General features: G+C 41.8%; 1 protein-coding gene across 4 annotated transcripts in view; it reads right to left on the reverse strand.

Moving 5' to 3' along the window:
* AR (androgen receptor) overlaps positions 1 to 24032 on the reverse strand; it is a 184904-nt gene extending 160872 nt beyond the window's left edge. For all 4 annotated transcript variants that reach the window (XM_060086762.1, XM_060086763.1, XM_060086764.1 and 1 more), the window contains exon 1: positions 22516 to 24032. In XM_060086762.1, the coding sequence (XP_059942745.1) occupies positions 22516 to 24032 (1517 nt within the window). The remainder of the gene's footprint in view (positions 1 to 22515) is intronic.
* Between the last annotated feature and the right edge of the window lie 3803 nt (positions 24033 to 27835).

A 27835-nucleotide genomic window follows, 5' to 3' on the forward strand; every position in this document is an offset into this window, starting at 1 on the left:
CTCATTTACCAACAATTATCCCCACACACGTGTCCTGTCAATAAAGACACAACATGTACAATACTTAAATTACTCTTTTGACATCATAGTAAGTTCAACACATCTGAGATATCTCACAAAATAATCCAGTGGATTCCTCAAAAAGCAGATGCGCATCTTGTGAGATCAATGGGTACACATGCACAAAGATATAGCCAACAACACAGAAACAGATGCCAACACAGAGAGACAGCTACATGGAAATATCTGGTCACAGAAAAACAGAAAGATACATGGACCATTACATATACAGTCAGATACACACACAGAGACAACCATACACAACAGATTACAAACGTAGACAGTTCTTCCCAAAGCTGATTCACACAAGCTAAAATGAAAGCACATGCACAAAAAAGATGAAGAGGCCAATTCCAACTGATGCATACAGAAACATAAAGAAGTCAAAAAGTACAAGGGCCCAGAAAAGCAAGACACAAGTATACAAGGTCAGAGAAACATGAACTAAGTACACAGATGCATCAAAACGTACACATAAAAAGACACACGAAGACAGGGACACTAAGGGCAAAGAAAAAGACACACAGAGAAGGAGACACACAGGGAAGGGCTAATACATAAACAGAAATGGTCATCTCAAAACTGGCTTGCATTGGCACTCGAAGACCCAGCCAGATGTAGAAATTCATACACTGACAGGAACAAAGAGCTATATACATAGACGCAGTGACGCATGGGCTGGGAGTCAGAGATGTCCACAAAGATAGAAACATGTCCAAAACCAGAGGGAAAAAATACAGGAAAGCACAGAGACACAAGAACGGAAGAATGGAAGAAAAGACACAAGGGCACATTGACTCAGTAAGATGCATGATAACTCGGAGACACAGGTACAAAATAAGAGCCATGGTCCCACTAGGAGAGTACACAGAGTTAGACGCTGTCTCTAGGTCTCTGTGTCACAACTGTTCAGAAATGGATTCAGATAAAGAGAAACACAGAGTCTGGTACACAATTACGTATAAGCATTAAGCCAGAATACATGTGCCAAAACTCACACCTATCCTGTGCACAAAGGCTGAAAACTGGAGGACACTAAGCATGCTGCTTCCTGTCCCTAAGGGTCCTGCAGGCAGGCCAATGTGCATGAGAAAAGCAGCTTTGGTTTAAGTGATAGTGTTTTTTTTCATGTTAATAATAATGAATTGCTCACCCCCCACCACAATCCCCCACCTACACTGTAGTCTTCCTCAAACCACTTAATACTAAAACAGCTTAATAAGCAAGCTAATCTATATGCCTAATAGATAATGGTGTGGCTGCACCCTAGAGGTCACAGTCCAAATCTTACAACACTCACCACTGAGCTCCAAGTTTTCAACCAAAATCTCCCACCTGTGAGGTCAGAGTATCATGAGAAAAAGTGACAAGGAATGTCAGGAGCACTCTGCATTCATTTCCCTGGTACACTTGTACAAAGTCCTGTTCAAAGCAGGCCTCCAGCACCTTGGAGGCAGGCTTTTGCAAAGGCAGTAAGATGAAACAGATGACCTCTGAGGAATCCCTCTCTGCTCTTAACACCTACAGGAGAAGAGAGCAGCTTGGCAAATCAGAGCTGAAAAATTTTATTGGTATGCACAAAGTGGGAGAAGGGAGGGGGCAGAAAGGCAAACATGCCCTCTCCATGCTAATCATTTCTTTGCTAATTCAGAATTCACAAACATGATCTAATGCTGACAGTGGTATTACACATGATAATCACACTTCCTCCATCTTCTAGGTCCCTGAAAAAAACAAAGGGGAGGGGAGGGAAATATTCCCACTTTAGCTAGAGCTGGAATCTCAGATCCCATTGTCCCCAATGTATTATAGAAAGGGTAAAAATCAGGGAGATCACAGAATATCTGAGCTGAAAAAGGCCTTAAAACCATCTAGTACTGATGTGGGAGTAGAAGTCCTTGATTTCCAATCTGAATGTGCTATGATGAGTTTTGTGAATTTGGTCTAATCCCTCTTCCTGCCCAATCCATACAAAAGGGTACTGATTTCCAGAGTCCCCTCTAAATTCTGATAATCTCTGATTCTTTGGTATAAGCTTGACCCCTTTCAACTCTCTGTTTTAATTGATGTCTAGAAGAGAAGCACAATTAATCCTTAGAAGTGGAAAGGTGAGTAATGTTTTTCACCAAGTCAACAAATGCCTGTTACATACAAATAAGGGAAAAAAAGCCCAGATAGACATGCCTACTTGAAACAAGCCTCAGATGCTAAGTCTGAATAAATAAGAGGGGCTTTGGAGAGTGACAGAGGGACTTGGTCTTCTTTACCTGCTGTCTGCTGACCCCTAAATGTGTAACCCTCCTTTTACACTTTCTCAGTGCTTAAGCAGTCCACTGCCCTCAGCCCATAGTTACTACATCTGTAATGTGGCTGGTACAGGGGCAAAGACCCACCCCTTAAGCCACACATGTTCAGGCTTTTAGGAAAAACAGGACAAGGTTTCATCAGTGAAGAATAGCATTATTTTGTGACCATAAAAAAACAACACTTTAAATCTATAAGCCCTTTCTGAGTTTACAAAACACTTTTAGACTTATCCTTTCATCTATAAAATTTGAATTTATGTTCTAATTTACAGATGAGGAAATTCTGACTCACAGCTATTAACTTGTCCAAGGTTACACAGATAGTAACCAACAAAGTCTGGACACAAATCCTGGTATTTGAAGCATACCTTCACTGCTCTTTCATGTACCCCTGCCTTTTCCTTCACTCATCGTCCTCCTAGTAATCATTCAACTTCTCCTCCCACTTTGGTTCAGCGGGAGGAAAAGAAAAACCTGGCATCAACTCAGGGCTGAAAGGAACTCATGTCTAGCTCCCACCTCCATGTCTGCACAGAAAATAGGGAAGCAGGAGGGGGTGTGGCCTTGGCTGAAGGGCTATTGGAAGGGAAGGGAAGGAAGCTTTTCCCCATCATTCTCATTACTACTAGTTCTCAGAGAACATTGTGGGTAAGTTTACGAAGCTAAGGAAGTAAAATAGAGATGACAAGTTGCCAAGGAAATTCACATCCCAAACTAATTTTTCCTGAAGTAGCTAAGACTTTGATTTTCCATTTTACAGTTACTTAAAAGATACTTAAAAGCCAGGATTAAGCTCTGGGCCACAGTACTCATGAAGGTTGTAAAAGCTTTTCTGAAGATTTAAGAACATTCTAGAGAAGAATAATGTTGAAGGGAGGCAAGAAGCTTTGGCTAATGGAGAATAGATTTAATGGTCTCTGAAAAATAAAGCTGAAGTTGTGTGGAATAGTGAAAACAGCAGTGAGGCCAGAGGACAAAAAGCTGAAAACCGAAATTCAAATCCCAAATCCACTAAGTTACTCATTGTATGACCTTGAACAAGTCATTAACCGTTTAGGATCAGATTAAAGATTAAACAAGAAACTACCTTGATATACACCTAGCACTGAGAGGGAGATGCTCAAAATGTTTAATATCTGATCATAATTAGTTTACCCACACTAGGAAAGACACTTAAGTGCCATGTCTTCAAAGCAAGTGAAATAGTGATGCTCTAGTTCTGCTGACTGGTTACTTGGGAAAAGTCTAAGATCAGCTCTTATACAACAATCCTTGTCACCCTGATCCTCTATATAATACATACACACTGGGTTGGAACCCACTAGGACAACTTAACCCGCCCTCATATCTCCTACTTGGCGATCCCCTAGCTCCCATCTATCATCACACATCCAACCCACGGTGTGCGTGCTTGCACACGCACACACGCACACACACACACACACACACACACACTGAAACCTTCACTTTTGTTCTTAGGAAGATAGGATTAGATTAAAAAGCAGTTAGGGGCCTCCCTGGTGGCGCAAGTGGTTGAGAGTCCGCCTGCCGATGCAGGGGATACGGGTTCGTGCCCCGGTCTGGGAGGATCCCATATGCCGCGGAGCGGCTGGGCCCGTGAGCCATGGCCGCTGAGCCTGCGCGTCCGGAGCCTGCACGTCCGGAGCCTGTGCTCCGCAACGGGGGAGGCCACAACAGTGAGAGGCCCGCATACCGCAAAAAAAAAAAAAAAAAAAAAAAAAAAAGCAGTTAGTCATTAAAACTTCATATTCATATACCTAAAATAAAAGACATCCCCATTTTTAGGAGGGCCATACTCACTATGCAAGAGGGATATGACTTGAAATTTTGGTAATGTTATTTCATAAGCATCTGTTCTTATGTTTACTATTGAGATGTCAGTCCCCAGTCTCTGAGATCTTTGAGACCTGAGATGATGTCTTATTTCTCTTTTCATCCTCAGAATCCAGCACAGGGTCAGTTACAAAGTTGGCACTCAGGAAATGTATTAATGAATAAAAGAATGAATTAGTGAATTAATGAATGAAATGTTTATCATTTTACCAGACTGATATTGCTGATAATTAAAATGATGATCCACAAAGGATGGAGCAAATCTTTAACTCAAAGTTGAAAATAATGTTCCCAAATCAAATGTATACTCATTCATTCATTTATTCAAAAGCAAATCTGTATAGTGAGCTTGAAAAAAAATAAGGCTCACAACCAGAAATACATGGTCCAAGTCCTGGTTCTTCCACTTATTGTCTAAATTACCATGGAATGGCCCTCAATTACCTCCAGCCTCAGTTACTTCATCTGTGAAACAAGGATTTTGATCCATGTTGTGCCTACCTCCAAGTTGGTTTTGAGAAGGAAAGAAGACAATGTGCCTGAAAGTACCTGGTGCACTTTCAAGCACTTTATACTTCCCAGGAATTTGAATCATTTAGTCTCAAACATGTCCAATGGCTCCACTTCCATTTTCCAGTCCTCTACCATTTCACATATCAATTGGCTATAACAAAGCCAGCCACCATATCCTCTGAAAACCATCTAAAACTGAATGCAAAAGGGAAAGGATATACAAATATAGAATCATTATGTTGTACACCTGAAATTGACATATATTATACATAAATTATACCTCAATAAAAGAAGGTGGTGGGGAGGAAGGCAGAGGCCTAGGTCTCCTGCCAGTTTCAAGCAAATTTTGGCTTGTCTGATTTCTTCTAGGTCCTGAATATGGCTGTCTGAACAAGTTAGTGCTGCCACTGATAAAAAATCTTAATACCAACCTTTTAAAGTCATCCAAGAAGCATCCCTTTTGGATCCACTCTGGCTCCTATGCCCAGCAAAGTGAAGGGCTGTGAGGAGGATTCTGATGGGAGGGAGATGGCATGATAGAAAGAGGGGGGAGGCTGTGTAAGTCATGGGATACAGACTGAATAAGTAGAAATGGCAAAAGTAGATTAAGGGAGACAGCAATGGACAAAGAAGAGGGCAGTTGCCTTGAAAGAGAAAGGGGCTTGGAGTCTGTGGAACAGGGTTCAAAGAGGCCAGGACCAAGGAGAAGCTCAGGGCTTTACAGGATGAAACCAGGTTTATAGGAGAAAAGCCCAATCTTTACCTACAATGAACCACTTGTTAACTGCCATTTTCTCCACTACTAAATTCAGAACTGCAGTGGTGGACAAAGTATAAAGAATTATACTACCTATAATAGATATATACTACTTTCAGCTACCTATAGCAGAAAGAAGCATTACAATTTCAGACCCACTTGTACCTATAGCAGAAAGAAGCATTACAATTTCAGACCCACTTGTACCTATAGCAGAAAGAAGCATTACAATTTCAGACCCACTTGTACCTATAGCAGAAAGAAGCATTACAATTTCAGACAGCTGACCCACTTGTACAAGTGCTGCCTCCCTCTCATCTTTACTCTTTTATAAACTAAGAAGAAAACCAAAAGTGATAGAATAAGAAGTCTTAATAGATGTTTTCTAGAGTCATGGGGGCTAGAAGTGGGTCACCTTTCCTGTCCCCATTGGAGGAAGTCAGATAGTTTTCACCTCTCAACTTACTCCCCCATAGATTAGGGTATAGTCCTTGCCTCCTGTGATATGCCAGCCTACTCTTCAGTGACTCAGCAGATCTTTAAATATACCCAGGCAAGGAGCTGCTCTGAGACACAGTAAAAAAAAAAAAATGTTTTAATCTGTTTGGGGTGTTGAGAGGCGGTCAGGAAGGTCCTCTGTTAACATGAGGTTCCCAAGCAAATTCAGCATTGCTGTGAAGCTCTCTCTCTATGCTAAGAGGCTTGTTTTTGTTCTGCTGTCTGCTGTTTGCCAACTGTGTAGAGCACAAGAATGAGAAGGGGGATGGTTCCAGGCCATGGAAGGAGTCAAGGAAATGCCTGCCCAGTGATTCTGTGGGGGAAGGGGATCAATGTATGCAATGGAGTGACTTGCTTAAATGTAGGGGCCCCAAACTCACCAAGGGCCCAGACTTTGCACTGGGTCATTCTGTTCCCTGTGGAGGACCATGACCTCTAGCTGAGAGGAGGGGTCTTCTCACTCTCCCTGTCTTCTCAGACCAGCTCAGTCTTGCACTTTGAAACAAGCATCCACTAGTAAAAGATTTCAGCTGGGCTGAGGGAAGTAACTGAATAACTTGCATTACCAAAGCAAATCACGCTCCCGTTATCTGCAATGACCTCACACTTACATTCCGGCCAAAGCGTTTTGGAGACAGAGCTTTGTGGAGGGGAGGAAGGGACAGCAGTGGCCTGAGGAAAGGCTCATGTACTTCAGAGTCTAGCCATGAGTTTTCCCAAGCTCTGCTGGTCTGGTCTAATAATAATAATAATGAGGAGGAGGAAGAGGAGGAGAACCATTTATCAAGCTTTTATTCTAGGCCAGGCACTGGTCAAGATGTTTTACATTCATTATCTCACTTATCCTCACCAGGACCCAATGAGAGAAGTATTAATATCTTCATTATATAAATGAGGAAACTGAAAATAAGATTAAGTGGCCCAGAACACACAGTTGGTAATTGTCAAACTCAGGATTTAAACTAAAATCTGTCAGGTGCCAAAGCTTATTCCTGATGTCAACACATTATATTTTAGCCCTGACCCCAACTTTTTCTCCAAGAGCCCTCATCCTATCTGTTGTTTATTAAAAGTCCCTAACTCTGCGATGTATGTCTAAAATCATCCAGATGGGCATTTTGGAGTTATTGATAGGCTTTTAAATTGTTAGAAAGTGACTGTGGAAATCACCTACTATGAGTTTAAACCTCTTCCCTGTATACATGGTCTCCAACAAGTCCAGCTTCTTCTTGAATGCCTTCAATGAGGGTGAATTTACTACTTATGTGATACTCCCAATGGACATAAAAGGTGCCAAGAATAAGAAGAAGGGAACTAGTATTTCATCATCTACTAAGTGGCATGCCCTTTATCTAGTTGTTTTATTTAGTTTTCACAGTAATGCTGTGAGGAGAGCGTTATACAGATGAAGGAGTTGACATTCAGAGAGGTTAAGTTAACTCACCCAAGGTCATAGAGTTGGTAAATGGTTGTGCCAGAACTGAAAGCCAAGCCAGATATGATTGCAGCATCCCTTGTACTTTTCTTTAGTCCCTCCTAGATGAGGAGGAAAAGCCCTTGGGATAAGGAAGGCTGTCAAGATTTGCCCAGGTCCCTGATCTGACAGAGACGGCAAATTCAAATGCCTAGAACAGTCAAGCAAGTAACTTAAATGAATACAGCAGGTTGTTCGTGTCTGGGTAAACTGGAAAGTACATGCTCCATCTAGAGGAGCACTTGCTTCTCACCTCCAGATGGTTACTGTCATGCAAGAATGTAGTCCCAATAATTCCAGATCTTCATTTCCCAAACTGGAAATCTGAATTTTTACGTGAAACGTTAGCAACTAATTTGATAAACACACACAAACACACACAGACACCCCAAAACTCATTTGGTCCTTGTTGGAAACTTCCAATATAGGGTGAATCCACTATGAGAAAATGTCTTCCTTTTACTGAACTGCAATCTATCCTCATTGGTTTTGCCCTTTGAGGTACTACAGAAAATATCTAACTCCTTTATTCTATGACAGCCCTTCAGATATATTGAGACAATATTTATGTCCATTGCTCCCTACCTCCCTTCCCATACCCAACTCAGCATCTCAGCTTCTCCATGCTTTACAAGGGGAGATGCCTCATGAAAAATTGGGTTGCACACCACATTGTAAATATGGTCTGACCAGAATTCACTTCCTTTATTCTGAATCCCATATTTCTATTAATTGAACTTATAATCCATTATTTGTTTTTGGCACTTAATATGATTGGCTCAGATTCTGAGCCAATAATAAATGTTTGGATAAATAAATGTTTATGGAATACCTCCGGAATAAATAATAATAATAAATAAATGTTTATGGAATACCTGCTATGAGCCAAACGCTAAGCTATGTGTTTTGTATAATTTACACAAATATATCCATGAAGCAACATTTGCCCTAAAAGAGAGTACAATTTAAAAAGATATATAAGGTAAGCATACAAATAATTATAATTTAATAACTAAGTATATATCAGTGGAGAAGGAAAAAAGGGCTGAATCTAAAAGATATTAAGCACTAACTCTTGACTTATACCTGACATCCATCATGCATCACGTCATCTGATCATCTCCTTGCAAAAGTCTTATAATCTAGAGATTTAGAGCACTAGTTTACAGATGAAGAAAACTGAAGCCTACCTTCTTTCAACAATATCACGTCACAGAGATAACTTTCTCAATGGATTAGGGGATGAGAAATTTCATCTCATATGAGACTATATTTGAGCTAAGTTTAGAAAAATAGATGGTATTAAAATTGGGATAGTCTTCAAGGCCAAAGGAATAATAGGAAAAACAACGAGTTCAAAGAAAAAAGGAGTGACAATGGTTTAAGGTGACAGATCCATGTGGCTGGAGTTAAAGATTTCTGTAGAGGAATTATAGGAATTGAGGCTGGAAAAGTAATACAGATAGTGAAAAGCTTTGAACACCAGACTTAAAGAATTCGTATTTTAACCTATAAGCAAATGGAGAGGAGCTGCAATTTCAAACATGCATTACACAACTGCTCAGGAAGCCTTCTTCTGTGCTAAGCATTGAGAATACAGAGATAAATTAAACAGAGTTCTAACCCTCAAGGAGCTTATAGACTAATGGATGTTTAAAGGAAGATACTAACAATATTGTAACTGAGTTTTGGGAAAGTTAATCTGGTAGGATGAATACAATATGAATCAGAGAGCAGCACAGAGGTCTAGGGAGAGCAGGCATGAGGTCACTGCACTAATCCAGGCAAGAGGTGATGAGGACTGGAACTCAGGGAGAGGGAATGACAGAGAAGGCTTCGGTAAACAACAACACATTGTTTCACTACCTTAATTCCAAAAGCTTCCAGTGAAGCTTTTCCCAGACACTGTGGGGTCATCTCTGATAATGGCGCATTTTGAGTCAATCTAGCACCTCAACAAGGCTTAGCAGGTGTCCAAAGAAAATGACATACAAAAATATGAGTATGGTTAAGGTTTTTGGTTTATTATTAGGTAGCTGGTGACTGAAATACCTCAGTATAATTTGGTCCTTTATATTTAAACGCCTGATCAAACAGATTTTTCAAATGAACAACTGGAAACTCCAACAGACTACACACTTGCTAACCTTTGTCTTTTTAAACAAAGGTGAAAGGGAAGGAGGGGTAGGTAAAGTAAACAGACTCAAAATATGTTTTGGAATCCTTTCTGCACCCAAACATCAAAGGAGTTTCCATCTTACTCCCAACTCTCAGTTTATGAGACCTCATCATCTAATCAGAGGTTGGACAATGCTTCAGAGAAGTGGACCAATATGACACTTTTGGAAAGATGCTTTCTCTTATGTACTGCCAATTTTCAAAAGAAGTTCCTAAGTAGTTGTCACTTATATGAGTGGGAAGATTGCACCTTCCTTAAAAAAAAATCTGGAGAGAAGCAGACTTTCATAATGGCTTTCTTACATTTCCACAATAACAAAAAAGTCATCTGACAATTATATTCATGACTTCCTATGGAATCTTGCACAACCAATTTGGGTTAGAAGAACAGAGGTAGCATTTTCTCATACTGGGAAGTTCCCCTTCTTATTTAGGGCAAATCCCATATGCTGACATTTTTTCCTGAAGTTTTTGTTCCTTTTGACAATGGCTGGTAGGACATGGATCCTGATCATTCTCCCATTCTCTGTCCAATCTTGCTGATGCAGAAAGTTTATTTTAAAAAAGTGAGAGGCAGGGCAATACAGAAAGAGGAATAAAAGGAGACAAGTCAGTGTGAGAATGGAAACAGAGTGATAAAATGTAAAGAGGTTTGGCAGTCTGGAGTCTCGAGTTCAGACTCTGGTTCTACTAATTACTCACCATGTGCCCTTGGATAAGTACATTTCCTTCTAAGAGTCCTTAAAAGAAGCTGGTGTTTTGTTTTTTTGTTTTGTTTTGTTTTTTTTGCGGTACGCGGGCCTCTCACTGTTGTGGCCTCTCCCGTTGCGGAGCACAGGCTCCGGACATGCAGGCTCAGCGGCCATGGCTCATGGGCCCAGCTGCTCTGCGGCACGTGGGATCCTCCCGGACCGGGGCACAAACCCAGGTCCCCTGCATCGGCAGGCGGACTCTCAACCACTGCACCACCAGGGAAGTCCAAAACTGGTGTATATTAAGGACAAGAGTTGCTCAATGTTGGAAGCTCAGGCACAATGTTTTTGCATTAAAAAATTCTATAATATGAATAGCACTCATTTCCCTAAATGTAGTGGAAAATAATATAAGTTGAGGAGCAGAGCTACCTAGATTCTAATATAGTCTCTTTCACTTACTGGTTCTATAACCTTGGGCACGTTACTTAATTGTTCTGTTCCTATTCACTCACCTGTAACATAGAAATGATAATCCTACTTACCTCAGGGAGTTATTTTGAGAATTAAATGAATTAACACATGTCAAACACATAAAAGAGTTCCTGAATTCAAGAAATCAGCTATTTTATTTTTCTTACTTTGGTTTCTCTCCTATTTAAGCAGACATTGCATTGCCCAGGTTTGTAATGGGTTTTGAGATTTTCAACCACCTTGGAATCTCCAGGCCTTTTTCAACAATTTCTGTAGTTCTGCTTTCCAATCCCTATTGTAAATGATCAACTTCTTCCCACCACTCTCTTTATGTCCCTCCACCTCCACTTTAATCTCCAGGAACTCAGGTATTCTGTGAGGATCAGTGGACTATATAGGGTCAGTGCATAATGAGGTCACCCTAGTCACCAGTCTTTTGGGATAGTAGAGGTGAATGGCTAGCTAATCTGAGAACCTGTTGGTACTAAACAGTGGTTAGAACCTCACAGTTACAAGCCAGACTTCTCTTACTTCCTAGCTGTGTGACCTTTGGGCAAGTCACTTAACCTCTCTGGGACTATTTACCAAGGTTTTTGTGAGAATTAAATTAGTTAACCCATGTAAGGCACCAAAATTTGGCACACAGTAAGTGCTATCATTATTACTGCTATTATAATTCTTTGCTCTGAGTGGGGAATCACTTTTCCAACATAGAATTTTCCAAAGGAGCAACAGACAGCTAACCCCCAGAATAGGCTCTGACTAAAAGAAACTAGCTTTCTGTGTGACTTTGTTCAAATTCCTTTCCATCTCTCTGCCTCAGGCACCTCATTCATAAAATGACCAAACTGGACAAGATGGTTTCCCATGTTCCATAGACTCTAATAGCCTACAATCTCAGGCCATTTATGTTCCAGATATTTGTAAGTTTCAGCTTAGATCAAAGCTCAGTGGCCTTTAAAAGTCTACTTACTGTGTTTTTCATGGATAAATTATTTTGGTGTGTAGTTCAGTAAAAACATAATAACAATATTTTGGTTCGATTGAAGGCAGCAGCCACTTTGCGTGGTGTTCTAGGTTTTTATTCATTATTTAGTTTAGTTACCTGGTTTAAGGTTTGGGCAAGAAGAAACTCACACCACCCCAAAATGAGGTCTCAGAATAATGCTAAGAAGCACCAAGCTGGAATCCAGGAGAACTAAGCTTGTGCTCTAGTTATGTTGCCAGCTTGTTGTTTCGCCCTAGACAAGACTCCACTCCTCTCTAGGCCTCTATAAAGCAAAAGGAGAGAAGTGAGAAGGCACCAAAGATCTAGGTAGTCTCTAAGGTTTTAATCTCCTTGAAAAGCAGAAAGCTAAGGGCACTGCATGAAAACTAAGAAGAAGCTAACAGGATGTTCACCAAATAACTGAAACTTTATACATCAAAAATCAAACTCTTGATTCCTACCCACCCCTACACACATACTGGCTTTACCTACAATATTCATCATTTCAGTAAATGGTAATCACATTTTTCAAATTGCTCACATCAAAAATTTGGCAATCAGCCTTTACTTCTCTCTTTTTCTCACAATGAGTATCTAATCTGTCAGTAAATGCTGTAGGATCTACCATGAAGACACATCAAGAACCCAGCTACTTCTCATCTCCTCTACCAACAACCCCTGGTCTAAACCACCATCATCTCTTACCTGGATCACTGCAGTAGCCTCATCTCCTTGCTTTCCCCTTGCTCTTACAGTGTTTTCTCCACACAGACAATCAGTAAACAAACAAATGTATAAAATATCAAAGAGTGGTGGATGTTCTGAAGAAGAGAATCTGTTAAAATATCAGTCAGATCATGTTACTCCTCTATTCAAAATCTTCCAATGACTCCCCATATCGGAGTAAAAACCAAAGTCCTAAGGAAGACCTGAGATGTCCCTTATTAACTCTGATCTCATCTCTTATCACTCTCCATTTACTTAAACTGCCATACAGGCCTCTCTGCTATTGTCCGTCATAAAAAGTATGCTCCTGCCTCAGGTCTTTTCTATTTGTGGTTGTCTGTATCTGGAATATTCTAACTCCAGATATCCCTATGGCTCTCTTCCTAATTCCTTCAGGTCTCTGCTCAAATATCACCTTCTCAGTAAGGGCTTCTCTGACCAACAGATATAAAATAGTCCTTCCCACTATCAATCACTATTCCCCACACTCTGCTAAATTATTCTTCATGACATTTATCACCATCATATATATTCTACATGTCTCCTTTCAATAAACTGTAAACTCCATGAAGGGAGGAATTTTTGTCTGCCTTGTTCATTGCTGTGTCACAGGTGCTTAGTATAGAATTTGATATATAAAAGGCTCAGTAAGTATTTGTCGAATAAATGCAGTCTATAAAGTAGGATGGCAAGACTGTTGGCAATTTGAATGTCCACACAAGCCAATCCATCAGTCCAGTAAGTGGGTAAAAGACCCAGAAGCCTTAAGAGCTTCATGAATTTCTACTGATACTAGTTAAGGTTATTTTGCCTCTCTGACTCTCCTATTTCCTATCTATGAGGTGAGCAACCTGTGTGATAAAAAAGGAACACTTGATTTGAGGAACAAAGAGTGGGCCTGAAATCCCAGCTTCGCCACCTTGAAGCTGTTTGACTTTAGACACGTCACCTAACTTCTCTGAACATAATATATACAATGGGAATGACAGTATTATAATAGTATGGAGAGTATTAAAACACAGTAAACCTGGCTACTTGTATATGGTAGAAATGTGGATGAAATGCAGTAATGGAAACAACTCTGTAAACTGTAAAGTATTACTGGAATATGTCCAATGTCACTGTTCCCTGCGCTACATTCAGAAAAAGGTGTCAAGGAGTCAAATACTCCTACTAAAAATGTTTTGCACTTTGGAAAAGAACATCCCAGATAAAATAGTAAGTACCACTGTAGCTTATTTATTGTCTGGTACTAGGTGGTTCTGGCTCAAGTTATTCTGTGACATGTTGAATCCACCAAAGGAGGCCAACTATTTCCAGGGAAACCTTGTCACAGGACACTTGCAGTCCCCCTAGCAGCCAGATAGTAAGACTACTCTTCCTCAAGCAAGGAACACACTCAATTTTCACAAAACAGAACCCATAATTAAGGGGTTGGCCATTTTAAAGCTACATCACCTAATTCAGCAAAGGCCTTATAAAGAAAAGTTTCCATGTTCCCCTTACTCCCAGAGTTGTCTGACTTGTGCTCCTTGCTTCTCTCCCTTAACCAACACCCTGAAACTCCACTTATACAGAACCTCAAAGCAAGCCACCATGATCAATGGAAAACTTGAGAGCAGAATAATAATTCTTGATCTGACTACCACACTGGGCATCTTTATTGGCTCTCACGCCAAACTTAGACCCATTAATCACCTTCAATTTTAATTAATTTCTCATATCTTGCAGACTTGTATAGTCAAAGACATCAAAACATGTTCCCAGCAAGTGCAACAATATAGCCAAAAATGAGAAAGTAACTAGTAACTGACTTGACTGGGGTGGCACTGTTGGAAAAGGAGAAATAGATTCCAACCCCTTACTTGAGTTCACTCTTCATTGTCTCTCCAGAAATACTACCTTCTGGTATCTGAAATATTCATCAAGACCTATAATCTATTGCTTGAGTTAAATCATGTCCCAACCTCATCCATAAGGATAAAAAGCAGCCACAGATAATATTGTTGACCACTTCCACCTATGTTGATCCATTTCTTTTTTGGATATCTGCATTTAAAAAATGCATACCATACAATCCAGCATCTCATCATACTGGCATCATGGTGTTGCCATTCTGTTTTGTTTTTATTTTTGTTTTAATAGCTATAAGCTCCTTGAGGGCAGTGATCTCAAAATTCTCCCTGAATTGTGTTCCCTTTACCCTGATCTCTCTCTAGTACACAGATGGGCATATATCAGGTGTTTAATGAAATGTGGTTGATTGATGAATACTTTTTAAAAATCACTTTATTAGGGTCATCTCTAAAGACAACTATGTCACAAGAGGACCTTTTGTTCAGTGGCCTGCCGTTCACTTACCATTTTCAGGACACAATAGCTATAGCTGATTAGATATGACCCTTAGCCTAGAGTGTTAATAAGACCAAAGTTCAATCCCTTTATAGGTAAATTTTACCTCTTCTTTACGGTTATAGAGTACACCCCTGAAAAAGAAGCCCAAATTATATGAGAGTAAATGGACCACTTCTTCATCTACAAATACACACCAGAAGGAGTGGTGGCATTTACCTTATCTAAAGGACAACATATAAAAACATAAAATTATGACTCCCGCTGCTTACACAAACCTAAACATAAGCCAAATACAGCTAACTAGTGATTTCTTTGGCTTAGTTTGCATCTGTTACCTCTTCATGTTAGTTTAGTGCATAGAAATTATTATTCCTCATCCCCTTGCTAGTAGTTCCCAAATCCAAATACTAAAAAGAGGACTATTAACTGTATAAACCTTATTAATATGTTTCTTCTCTACTGTTCTCTGAAGACCTGAAAATTTTAGAGACACTCTTCTATTCATCCAGGAAGGGGCTGGCATTACCAGTTCTAATTCACAGTTGAGGAAAATTGAGAACAGTGTCCTTATGCAGCTTTCATACAGGATGAAACAAAGTATGCTTTAACTTTCAACACAGCAGCAGAAACCTTTTGCCTCTTAAGTCCCACAGGGGTTCAAAACTCAGGTACTTTCAGCGAGGTTGCAGGATACAAGGTCAATATACAAAAAATCAGTTATATTTCTATATACTGGCAATGAACAATTTTAAAGGATATTAAGAAAATTCCATTCATAGTAGCATCAAAAATTAAAATATTGAGGAACTAATTAAACAAAAGAAGTGCAAAAATTTATACTCTTCAAACTACAAAACGTTGAAAAAAGTGAAAATGACATAAATAAATGGAAAGACATTCCATGGCCTTGGATCAGAACACTTAATGTGGAGATGACAACACTCCCCAAATTGATCTACAGATTCAATGCAGCCTCTATCAGAATCCCAAATGGCTTCCCTGTAGAAACTGACAAGCTGATCCTAAGATGCATACAGAAATTCAAAGACCCACAGCAGTCAAAAACAATCTTGAAAAAGAATAACAAAATTGGAGGGCTCACACTTCCTCATTTCAAAAGTTATTAAAAACCTACAGTAATTAAGACACTGTGGTATTGGTATAGGATCAATGTATTGTAATTTAGCCCAGAGTCCAGAAAAAAACATTTACAGTCAACTAATTTTACACAAAGGGTGCCAAGACAGTTAAATAGGGGAAGAATCAACATATGGTGCTGTGGTGACTAGATATTTACATAAAAAATAATTCAAAATTGATCAAAAACCTACATTTAACAGCTAAAACTATAAAACTCTTAGAACAAAAGCTAAGTGTAAATCTTTGTGACCTTGGATTAAGCAAAACCTTCTTAGATATGATACAAAGATCACAAGGTACATACAAAAAGTACATTGGACTTCAAAATTTTTAAAGCATGTTCTTCAATGAATACCATCAAGAAAGTGAAAAGACAACTCAGAGTATGTGATAAAATATTCACAAATTGTAATTTCTTATAGGATTTGTATCTAGAATATATATTTTTTAAACTCTTACAACTCAATAAGACAAATAATCTAATTACAAATGAGCAAAGACCTTGTTTGCAAAGAAGATATACAGTCAATAAGCACATAAAAAGATGCTTAATATTATTAGTCATTTGAGAAATGCAAATCAAAACCACTTTGAGATACCACTTCACATCCACTGTGATGTCTATAATTAAAAAGACAATAACAAATATTGGCAGGATTTGGAGAAACTGGACTCTCATACATTGCTGGTGAGATTGTAAAATGGTGTAGCCACTTTTAAAAACAGTTTGGGAGTGCCTCAAAAGGTTGAACACAGAGTTACTATATGATCCAGAAACTCCACTCCTAGGTATGTACCCAAAATAATTTAAAAACATGTTCATAAAAAAATATTGTACATAAATGTTCATAGCAGTATTATTCATAATAACCAAAAGGTTGAAACAACTCTAATGTCCATCAACTGATGAATGGATAGATAAAGTGAGGTACATCCATAAAATGGAAAGTATTGAGATGTGCTTCAACATGGATGAACATTGAAAATGTTATTCTACATGAAAGAAGCTAGTCACAAAAGGTGACATATTGCATGGCTCCATTAATATTAATATTAATATTAATGTTAGAATAAGCAAATCCATAGAGACTGAAAGTAGACTGATGGTTGATAGTTGCTCAGGGTTGGGGTGGGGTTTGACTGCTAAGTGGTTAAAATGTTCTAAAATTGATTGCGGTGATGGTTGCCCAACTCTGAATATAATAAAAACCATTAAATTGTATGTATACTTTAAATGGGTGAATTATATATTGTGAATTATGTCTCAATAAAGCTGTTGATTAAAAAAAATAAAATTCAGGTACTGCATGATCTAAATTGGCAGCATTCTCAAGTAACCAGTACTTTAGAGCTATACGCTTATCTAGATGAGCCACTCTCAACACTGCTCTGCCCTGTAGGTTGGCAACAGGAATTGGTGTAAGAGAGAAGGGATGGCAGCATTCATGAGTGTGCAAGGAACTGTGCATAAATCACAGCAGCAGTCACTTAAAGTAGCCCTTACTGAGCAAAAATCTAAAACATCATCTGTCAGGTGGGAAAGTTCAAGAAAAAAAGTTAGGAAGTGTCACTCTGGAGAGGTTTCCCTATGGTAAACAAACGTTATAGAAAATGCAACAACTTCTACTCCCTCAACTAGCAAAGGGAGGTTCACTAAGCACCCTCCTGGCTTACTCAAACTTACATGAGTGCTAGTGAATAAACTGGAAGATGCTGGGTCTTTTCTTTGAAAAGAGTCCTATATAAATATGAGATTTCATATTTCACATTCTCTTCAATATGGCAAATGCCAACCAATACTGATAACTGTATGGAGCTTTACGAGCAATGAGGGAAAAAAAGTCAACTTTGTGCCTAGGATGAGGATAACTTATTCTGAGTTCAACATCTCAGAACTTGATGTAATGCTGGCAGGCAAATTCTGAGGCTGAATAATTTCTTCAATACCTTTCTTTTTTTTTAAATGATTAATTCACATATAGCATCACCATATTAGCCCAGCCAGATAATTCTAGCAAGCACCGTCACATATAGATCAGGCATTTGTGAAAGCACTGCAGAAGTTTGATCCATACAGAGCTGTCTCAGAGGCGAGAGGGTCCAGTTATTCTCAGGTTTTGAGAAAACGTTGCCAAAATAGCCAGTAGACAGAGAGAGACAGAGAACAAGAGACAGAGACAGCAGCCAGCAAAATACTTCATTAAATCACCAAGTCCTCAAGCCATCTAGTTCAGCTCCCTCAGCAACTGTTGAATCAGTCTCTAACCTTAAGGTAAAAAAAGCCCAGCTATTCATTTTGCAATTTCTTCAAGTTATCTAGTCTTAAAAGAAAGGTGCTGAGGTTGATCTGATCTGTTACTCTCCAGATTAAAAAAAAAAAATTCTTTAGGAGCATGCCACAGGTGTAATGAGAAAAAATATCCTGAAAAGTAGAAAAAAAAGTCTATAGTCCAATATCAAAAGCCTGAAGGGAGTAGAAAGAAAGAAAACCAGGTACAGGCAGCACTTAAGGAAGCTGCGGACAAAGAGAAAATGGTGGAGAAAGGGGTGGGGAGAGGTTTCCTTTTCCCTCTCCAACCAACCTCACAAAACTTGATTTTTATTTGCTTTCTATTTTTCAGAATCATGATTTCAGGTTTGGTTATAAAATAAGCCCCTTGTTTACCACAACCAGCTGGCATTCTGCTTTCTGCTTAGCACAGTTCTGAATGAAACTGGTGGTCTTGATATCACCGTACATAACAATAATAATAAAATTGTCCATGTCCCTAACTCCAACTCACATAATCCCACCAAGAGCAGCCACAGTACAAGTAAGAGCCGGGAGACCAAAGAATTGTTTGGTTTAAATGCATATATGTATACCAGATGAGAAAATTACTACAGGGAGGTAAAACATTTAAAAAAGAAAATGAAATGTGCCAGCAAATTCAATATATTAATATCAAAGTTTACAGCCTAAAAAGAATGGAAGTCTGATGAGGCAAAATTAGCACTGACAAGAAAGCTCCCTTAAGTGGCCCTGCAACAGGAAAGCTTCAAGCTTCTTCAAAAATGTCTCTCACTGATGTTAACCTTTGGCCAAGATGAGAGAAATACTCTGTGGACAACCAAGAGAAGAATTCCATCACTATATCTTGCACATATTTTCAAATGGGGTACCACCCAGTGTGGCTATCTGGTCCTCCGGTTCTGATTACTGGTACCCAGACAGAACTCACCAGTTATTTGCCGACCGTGAAGAAAGGATGCTTCTTTCCAACATATTGACCCTGAAGGCCTATGGACAGAGAGCGTCATTCTGAAAGCAAAACTCAGATTTACAAAAAAGACAAACTGCTCCTTGCAAGATAGTCATAAAAAGTCACTTGATAACTGTGGAGAGGAGAGGAGATGGAAAGGGGAATTAATAAAATGACTTCTTTTGAAACAACTAATGGAGAAAGGCAGGATTTGCCAATTTCAAAGCACTACTAAAATACTACCTATTATGAAGACCAGAACAAATTATCAAGAGAAAAATTAAAATGTTCTTTTTGCATCTGGATAATTTATTTAAACCCCAACTCTAATTCCTGAACAGGCTCCCCTTGGTCTCATCTCCCAAGAATAAATATTTGTCATATTATTACGCTGTTTGCTGGCATATAAAGGGCCCTACTTCTGTCAAGTGACACAGTGGCCAATTAACAAAGTTGTAGTCTTATTTGATCTTGGTGGAAGACAGCTCCATAAAATATTATCAGGGTTTCACACAAGCCCTATCACTTTTTATTATTCCTTCAACTCATACCACATGCTAAAATAAGTAAAAAAAAAAAAAAAAATTAAAGGGCCACCTTAGGCCTCTCTCCTCTCAGCAGAAATATTGTAGATGTATAAGAACACAGAGCTATTCCAGAAATTATTAAGTTAAAAAAAAGACCCTACAATTAAATAACGTGTATGAGCACACACACACACACACACACACAATTGGAAAAGGGAGTAATCCAACAGATTACTGAAAGTCTCTAGAATGTTGAGATTTTTACCTCAAAGCTGGCATATAATGCATGCAATACAGAGAGGGTGGAAGCTCTAGCTTTGGCTTAAAATAATTCCTTCTCTTTCACCAAACTGTGCCCCTACAAAGTGAGGGAAAGAAAGAGAAAGTAAGAAAATACCAACTTTTAGATTGGGATTGGTTGAATTCTGATGAAATTGATAAATTTTCAAAAACCTGATTCAAGGATTTTCTTTGTCCTAGAAATGAAAAATCTTTGTCAACACACAAGACAGGAATGCCAGTTTTCCCTTTCACTAGATTCCTATAACCAGTGCAGCAATCACAAACCAGGAAAGATTAAATAATCTTGTACTTTCTTCGGGTACTGCTAATGTCTCACTAGTTGAGGTCATTAATTTATGCAGGTTTTAGAAATAGAGAAGTTTTTCCATGAAGACCTGGGATAAAATCACCTAGCTTACTGCACACCTGATGGGAAGAACTAATTAAAAGCTCTCTAGCCACTTTCTGAAAATTTCAGGTTATGTCTTTGAACACACACACACATCTCTTAACAAATTTGTGGAATCATTCATCTCCCTCCCTGTTAACTGAGTTACTTGGGTGTTGGGGGAGGCATAAAGAAGTGTGACAGGATGGTTCCAGTGACTGGGCAGGTCATGAAGCACCTTATACATTCCCCTCAACCCCGCCAAAAAAAAATAGTTCATAGTAGAAGAGAGCTCCGCTGACTAGCAACCGCCCTAGGGAAAAAAAAATACTCTAGAAAGTAAATCTGTTCTTATAAAATGAAGACCTTTTGTCCCACAGTATAACCACATTGCAAAAATTAAAAACAAACAAACAAACTTCAAATTAACTAGAGAAGACTGACAATATAAATGAAGCCTTTGAAAATCCTGTAAGCCAAACCTTAAGAACCTAAAAAATATAAAGCCTGGTTAGAAGCTGTTTCTTCAGTAGCCCAGAAAATAATATTTTATGAAATCCTATCCTCTTCTTTCTTTTCTAACACTGTGCTATCAACATTCCAAGAACAGAAGCATCAGTGAAAGGAAGCAAATTCTTGGATTTAAGTCTCCAAACAAAGATGCTAAGTCTAACAAATTTTGAAAAGTCACAGGTAAAGAAAATAGCTACAGAAACACGGAACAAGACATCAGCGTCCATGAGGACATCAGCACCCAGCAGATCTGAGGAGTTAGTTCCCCAGTCAATATTCCCTCCCTCATGGAGATAAACTAATATCTTAGTTTTCTGGAAAAAAAAATCTTTAATGTGGTCTTCAAAGTGCTCAATTGTGGTAAGTAAGAATTTTTAACACGCAAGATGAAATTGACCGCCACTTTTCTCATGTCCTAATGAAAACTCTTGGGCAAGATTAAGGCTCATAGTTCCCTAACAGTTCTTACTTAATTTGTTAGAGGTAACATATCATGTTTTAAAATGCAAGCATGTCCTTAAAATGAAGGAATATATTGAAAAGCCCCATTCCTTTTGTAAACCCTACTCTCACAAAAGCAGATTTCTATGCACACTGGAATAGCAGGAAATCCTTTAAACTTTTTTTCCCAACACTTTTGTAAGTCAGACTCAAGCCTGGTTAAATTGTTCATTAAAAGAACATTCTCCTCTTTATAGAGCTAATGCAAACTCAAAGTAGGAACTGTGGATCTGCTGTAATCCATAGAGCAAATAAACACTTTACAAGAGAAAACCAACACTACCATCTAGTTCCAACATTGTCAACCTGTGAGGGCAAATCCTGCCCATTGTTTATGGGGAAAGGGGTCATTTGGCTTTCTCCTACCTTTGCCTGCTCTAATCTTGCCTGACCTCCAACCCTGGGGCAAGTCCTCTTTGTTGCCAGCAAAGGGACTTCACGCCTTCTTCACACAGTGGCCCTCAGAACCCAGAGAACACCTTCTTCCAGTAATCCCATACTCCATTTCATCTCTTTGGAGGAAGCGGGTTGAGAAAAGCTTGGGTCAGTTATTTTGCCTCTAACCTGACAAGACCAGCCACAGGCCGGGGGGCAATCCCTAACAGACCTCAAGAGGAGAAATTGCCCATATTTCTTGTCCAGGTTCTCTGATTTGGGGGCGGGGAGAAGGAGAAGTAGTGGAGGGCTTAAGGGCTTTATTTCGGAAGATGGCCCTTGCAATTGGATTTAAATTTGGAGTCAGCGGGACATGGAGTACCAAGTGGCAGGGAAGATTTTTGGAGGCTGGTGGGGGGCGGGGGGTGTCAAGGAATCTGGAAGGGCTTGCAGCAGAACCCAGGGCTCACAGCGGTGGGGACTGGAACACACAGTGGGGGTTCAGAGCGCAAAGGTAGAATCTTTAGTAGGCCAGGAGTCCAGGGAAAGGCTCCAGATTTAGGGCGGCCCTTTCTGTGGAAGCTTGTTCAGCTCGCCCAAGAACAGAGCGTTCGTGCGGGGAGGAGACGGCTGACTCTAGGCTTAAAGACATTTTTAGGAGGAGAAACTTACCGCATGTCCCCATAAGGTCCAGAATAGCTCTCCATCCAGGGGCCCATTTCGCTTTTGACACAACTTGGACTTGGATAGGGCACTCTGCTCACCACGCCGCCGGGATACCACACATCGGGTGGGGGGAAGTCACCTTCTTGGCCCGCCAGCCCCTGAGGTGGCCGAGTGTAGCCGTATGGGGCTACAGCCCCTGCCTCGCCCGCGCTGCCGCCCCCGCCTCCGCCACAGGGCCCATAGAGCTGACCTTCTTCGGCTGCGAAGAGAGTGTGCCAGGAAGAGGAGGCGGCAGCTGAGGGTGAGCCTGAGCCCGGTCCTGCTGCACCCACGCCGTGCAGGCTCGCCAGATCCCCATAGCGGAATTGTGCCGCCGCGGCCGCCCAGGCGCTGCCATAGTCCAGGGGGCTCTCCAGCTTGATGCGGGCATGAGGATGGGGAGGCGGCGGACGGGGCGGCGGCCCGGCCAGGGCTAGTGGAAAGTTGTAGTAGTCGCGACTCTGATAAGCTGCTACCTCGTCCAGTGCTCCAGACTTGTACAGAGACAGGGCGGATGGCAGCCCAAGTGTTCCGGAGCCCCCTGCTTCGCCGCTGCCAGAGCAGCCCAGGCTTTCACTGTCCAGTCCTTTGGTGTAACCTGCCTTGAAAGGGGAATACTCAGCAGTCTCTTCGGTGCCCTTGCTCGGGCCATCATCCAGCAGAGAACCTTTGCATTCAGCCAACGGGGCACAAGGAGTGGGACGCACAGCTGGTGTACCTCCCAGGAGCGGGGCGTACATGCAATCCCCCCGAAGCTGTTCCCCAGGACTCAGATGCTCCAATGCCTCCACACCCAAGCCCATGGAAACAGACACTGCCTTACACAACTCTTTGGCGCTGTCCGAGATGGTCGAACTGCCCCCTAGGTAACTGTCCTTGGAGGAGATGGGAGCCCCAGTGGCCTCCCTCGCTCTCCCGCTGCTGCTGCTGCTGCCTTCAGATACCGCCTCCTGCTGCTGCTGTTGCTGCTGCTGCTGAAGAAGTTGCATGGTGCCGGCCTCGCTCAGGATGTCTTTAAGATCGGTGGAGCAGCTGCTTAAGCCGGGGAAAGTAGGGCCCAGCACGGACAACGTGGATGGGGCAGCTGAGTCATCCTCTTCCGGAGGTGCTGGCGGCGGCTGCTGCAGCCTCTTGCCGGCTGCCGAGGCAGCTCCCGGCTCTGGGACGCAGCCGCTCTCCGGGGGGCCCTCAGGAGCTGACTGCTGTTGTGAAGACTGCTGTCCCTCGTCCAGGGCCAGGTAGCCTGTGGGGCCTCTGCTCTGGACTTGGGGAGAGCCATCCTCACTCTGCTGCTGCTGGGGACTGGTCTCCTGCTGCTGCTGCAAACGGGCGCCGGGAGGTGCTGCACTCGCGGCCTCAGGGTGCCGGGGACCCGGGTTCTGGATCACTTCGCGTACACTCTGGAACAGGTTCTGGAAAGCTCCTCGGTAGGTCTTGGACGGCGGCCGGGGGTAGACCCTCCCCAGACCTAATTGCACCTCCATCCTTAAGCTTGGGCGAATCTTCCACCCAATTCTTTTATCCTGCTCCCCTTCTCTTGCTGAGAAGAGTTCAACAGGCTGCTATGCGTAGTTGCTGCAGCTAGTTGCCCACCTGCAGGAAGCTCCTGGGGAGGAAACTTGCGGGAGTAACAACTCCAAAGAATTCTGACAGCCTCAAAGTCTCGTGCAGAGGAAACACGCGCTGGACACGATCTTCCCTGGTAGACTCACAATCTGCTCCTGAATACTTGGAGGGTAGATTCAAAAGATGCTCGAATCTTGAAGCGGGGTGGGGAGGAAAACCCTCTGCCTTCTGAATTTGGTGTCCACTGAAGCAGGTGCAAATAAGAACCAGGTTATTTTCTTTTTGTTTTGTTTTGTTATGGGTTTTGCTATTGGGTTTTGTTTGTCTGGGTTTTGTTTGTTGTTGTTTTCTTTTTTGGGGGGGGCTACTGAAGTCCTGACTGCCTTTTCATCCTTTGATCTCTGGCCCCACAAACTGGTGGGAGGGGGAAGCGGCGTGCAGGGGGAGGTGGAGAGGGAGTAAGAGGAATCTGGGGGTCTGCCCTGCTTACCGCCTAAAAAGCCAGATTCTGGCTGCAGTGCTGAAGCGGCTCCCCGGTCTCCTGGCACCCCAGAGCCGTCTTTGCAACGTGCAGCTAGCTCTCCCGCTCGCAGCCAAAGGGAGTTACCTCTCTGCAAACTCGGGCTGGCTGCGCTGGGCTGACTGCAGGGGGGTTGAGGGGGCTTGAGAGGAGCAGGCGGAGGCAGCAGCAGGACAGGCGACCCTGGAAGGGGGGCGGGGTGGAGGGGAGGAGGACAAAGGCAGCCGTCAGTCCTACCCGGCACTTTCCTCGCTTCCTCCGAGTCTCCAGCAGCTTTTAAAAACTTCACTGAAGAGGAAAAGGCAGCTCCGGAGAGGCGGCTTCGAAGCCGCTGCGGCGCAAGAGGCGTTGACTGTCGCCAGAGCCGGCTGGGGTTGACGCGGTGCGTCCCTTCGGCTCCTGAACCACACCGAAGCAGCTAGCTCGGTCGCTTTCCCTTCGTCGCCTCCTCTGCCTCCAGGCTTGCTCCGGACCCTCTGGCTCTCGCTGCACGCTGGCTCCCCGGGATCTCGGAGGGGGCAGTGGGAGGTGGAGAGCAAATGCAACAGTTTGCGAGTCGGGTCCCGCCCCCGCCGGGCCGGCCTCCTTGCCTTCCCACCTCCTTTCTCCCTCCCCTCCCCTCTGATTTTCTCTCCTCCCCTCACCGTCCACTAAAGCCGGGTGGCTTTGGAGAAACAAGTGCTGGCGCAGCGTGGGTGAGGGCAGGAGAGGTTTGTTCTAGCCCAGGAGCACCCCAGCTCCCCGACTACCTCCTGCTTTCCTGGAGCAGGTTTTAAGCGTCGGGACTGAAGCTTTAACCCGGAGCTTTATTTTGACGACAGGGCTACCGAACTCTCAGAGGACCGTACTGGCCAGATTTGGTTCTGAAGTCCAATTTCAAAACAGACCCTGTGCACGTGTGGGAGGGGGGAGGGAGTGGGAAAGGGCAATGGAAGTATAGAGGAAATAGATCTCCTTCAGTGAGGGACTATGTTCAGGGAAGGCAGACCGAAGAGCGCAGATGGGAGGGTCTCCTACAAACTGAGGAGCAAGCAATGGCCAACCAGCCTATACTTGTTGAAACCTTTCAGATTTCTCCATAGGGGTAGATTGGGTCTCGTGGCCCTGTATCAGCGGCTCTAGGAACCCTCTGCCTGGGAACCAAAGGTAATCTCTATCCTCTTCTCTTTCCTTTTTCCTGTCTGGAATTGCCTCTTACCACACACTTCTCACCTATCCCGATGTACAAAGGAAAATCACCCAGAAAAGCAGGCGAACACGTAAACTCCAGAAACACTTGTCATGTACATAGAGACCTTGATTTTGTCCAGGGTTTTGCAGACATTTGCTTATATACAGGCACTTGCTTTTCCAAGTTGCCTTTGCATAGTTGAAGCTTGCAAACTGCAGTATTCAAGGAATGGAACCTATATAGGACTGCTTTTCTTCCTCTTAGTAGACAACCAGGAGTGGAAGGTCATGTGGGCTATTGCAACTGTTCTTTTGTGGAGGAGGTCTCATCTCCCCTGTGTAAAGATGGAGAGACAGTTGGGAATGGAAGAGTAGAGAAAATTAAAGGGGAGATCTATAGGGAAGGAGGTGTCCCTTGGTATCAGCAGGGTCCCTGGGCCTCCCTAGCTTTTAAATTCCTTAGACTTCTGGATCTGGGCAGGGTCTGTCTGTCCCAGAGGACAAGTGGAGTTTTTCCACGTGGGTGTGTTCTGCTTTTTACAGGTTTCTACAGAATCTTATCTTGTTTACAGCCAAGCATAATGGAAATTTACTTACCATGTCCAAAGGAAGTAACTTAATACTAAAGGCAGGGAAGAGTGGGTATGATCTGCTCTATTTTCCAGATGAAGACATTGAAGCAAGGACATAATTTGTTCTATGTTCCACTTTAGTAGAACCTAAACTAGTCTTCCATCTCATTGCTATTTTAGCTAGACTCATCAATGTCAAGAGAACTTAGAAAAGGGCTATAAATGAAATTTCCAGAAGCCTGAGGAGCTTTTCACCTGGGGAGGTGAAAAATTATCTTCTGGGATTTTAATGATTTCACTCCTGCCTGAACATATCCCAGATATACACCCTTTGTTGGTAAAGAATCTCACAAAATACTCCTTATGGTAAAGAAGCAGTCTTATTCGTAGAGACCTCAAATTGTAACAGGGCTAATTCTCAATTCCTTATTGTCATGGAAAACAAGAATATGTAATTGAAATGCACAGATACTTTGAAAACCTTATTTAAATAGTCATCAAAACCTTTAGTTCCACCAAAGCTTTTAACAAGGGTTCCTCAAAGGGAATTAAGTAAGTTGGGCTGGCAGGAAAGTGAAATGGAAATAACATAGGTCTCAAAGCCAGAAGTTTGTCTACAGATTAACAATGAAATGAATCTCTTCCTCTACATAAGCTTCGGTTTCTTGCTCTGTGAAATGGGGAAGGGAGGGAATAGAAGCTGGACCCGACAGTCTTTCAAACACTGACAATTTAGAGTGCTGTGACTGACGTGAGTTTTCTTCTTATCTACACTCCGTAGAGGGTGGGTATGAAGGTGGATATGGAGGGTGGGTATCTACACACCATAGAGGGTGGGTATGGAGGGATATCACTATTTTTCACTAGTGATAGTGAAAAATCCAATGGACAGAGGTGAGGAGGGTAGTTATAAGCAAAGAAGCCTGAAAAAATATAAGGTGAGAAATAATTCCTCAGAGTTGCCCGTTGAAGAAATGGCATCCCAACAGACATTCAAACCCAGGTCTGAAGAATTCCAAAATTCATGTTGCTTTCACATCACCAAAATTGTCTTCAAAATTTTCTTATAAAATTCTGGCCAATAATATGTACCCTTAAAAGGCTGATGTGGTAATTAAAGGAGATCACGTGTATGGAACAACTTTATGAACAGGAAAGCATTGAACAAATCTGAAGGATCACCTTGTTATGTTATATTTTTAAAGGTGGTGCTATCTACATTTATGTTATTGTCAGGAAAGACTAACTACTGTGAACATAACAGGAGCTTATACTTTATTTTGAATTTTGAGTTCTGATCCCCAATCTCAAATCTTATTTTTCTCCCATTGCTTTAAAGAAGATCAAGAGACACTTTTGGAGACTATTACATAAATTATGTGCTTGTACCATCTTTTTCTTTTTCTTCTTTGCAATTTTTAGCAACCACGTAAGTAAGCAGTAGTGTCTTCTCAGGACA

Source organism: Mesoplodon densirostris, chromosome X (assembly GCF_025265405.1).
Source record: "Mesoplodon densirostris isolate mMesDen1 chromosome X, mMesDen1 primary haplotype, whole genome shotgun sequence".
Taxonomy (NCBI): domain Eukaryota; kingdom Metazoa; phylum Chordata; class Mammalia; order Artiodactyla; family Ziphiidae; genus Mesoplodon; species Mesoplodon densirostris.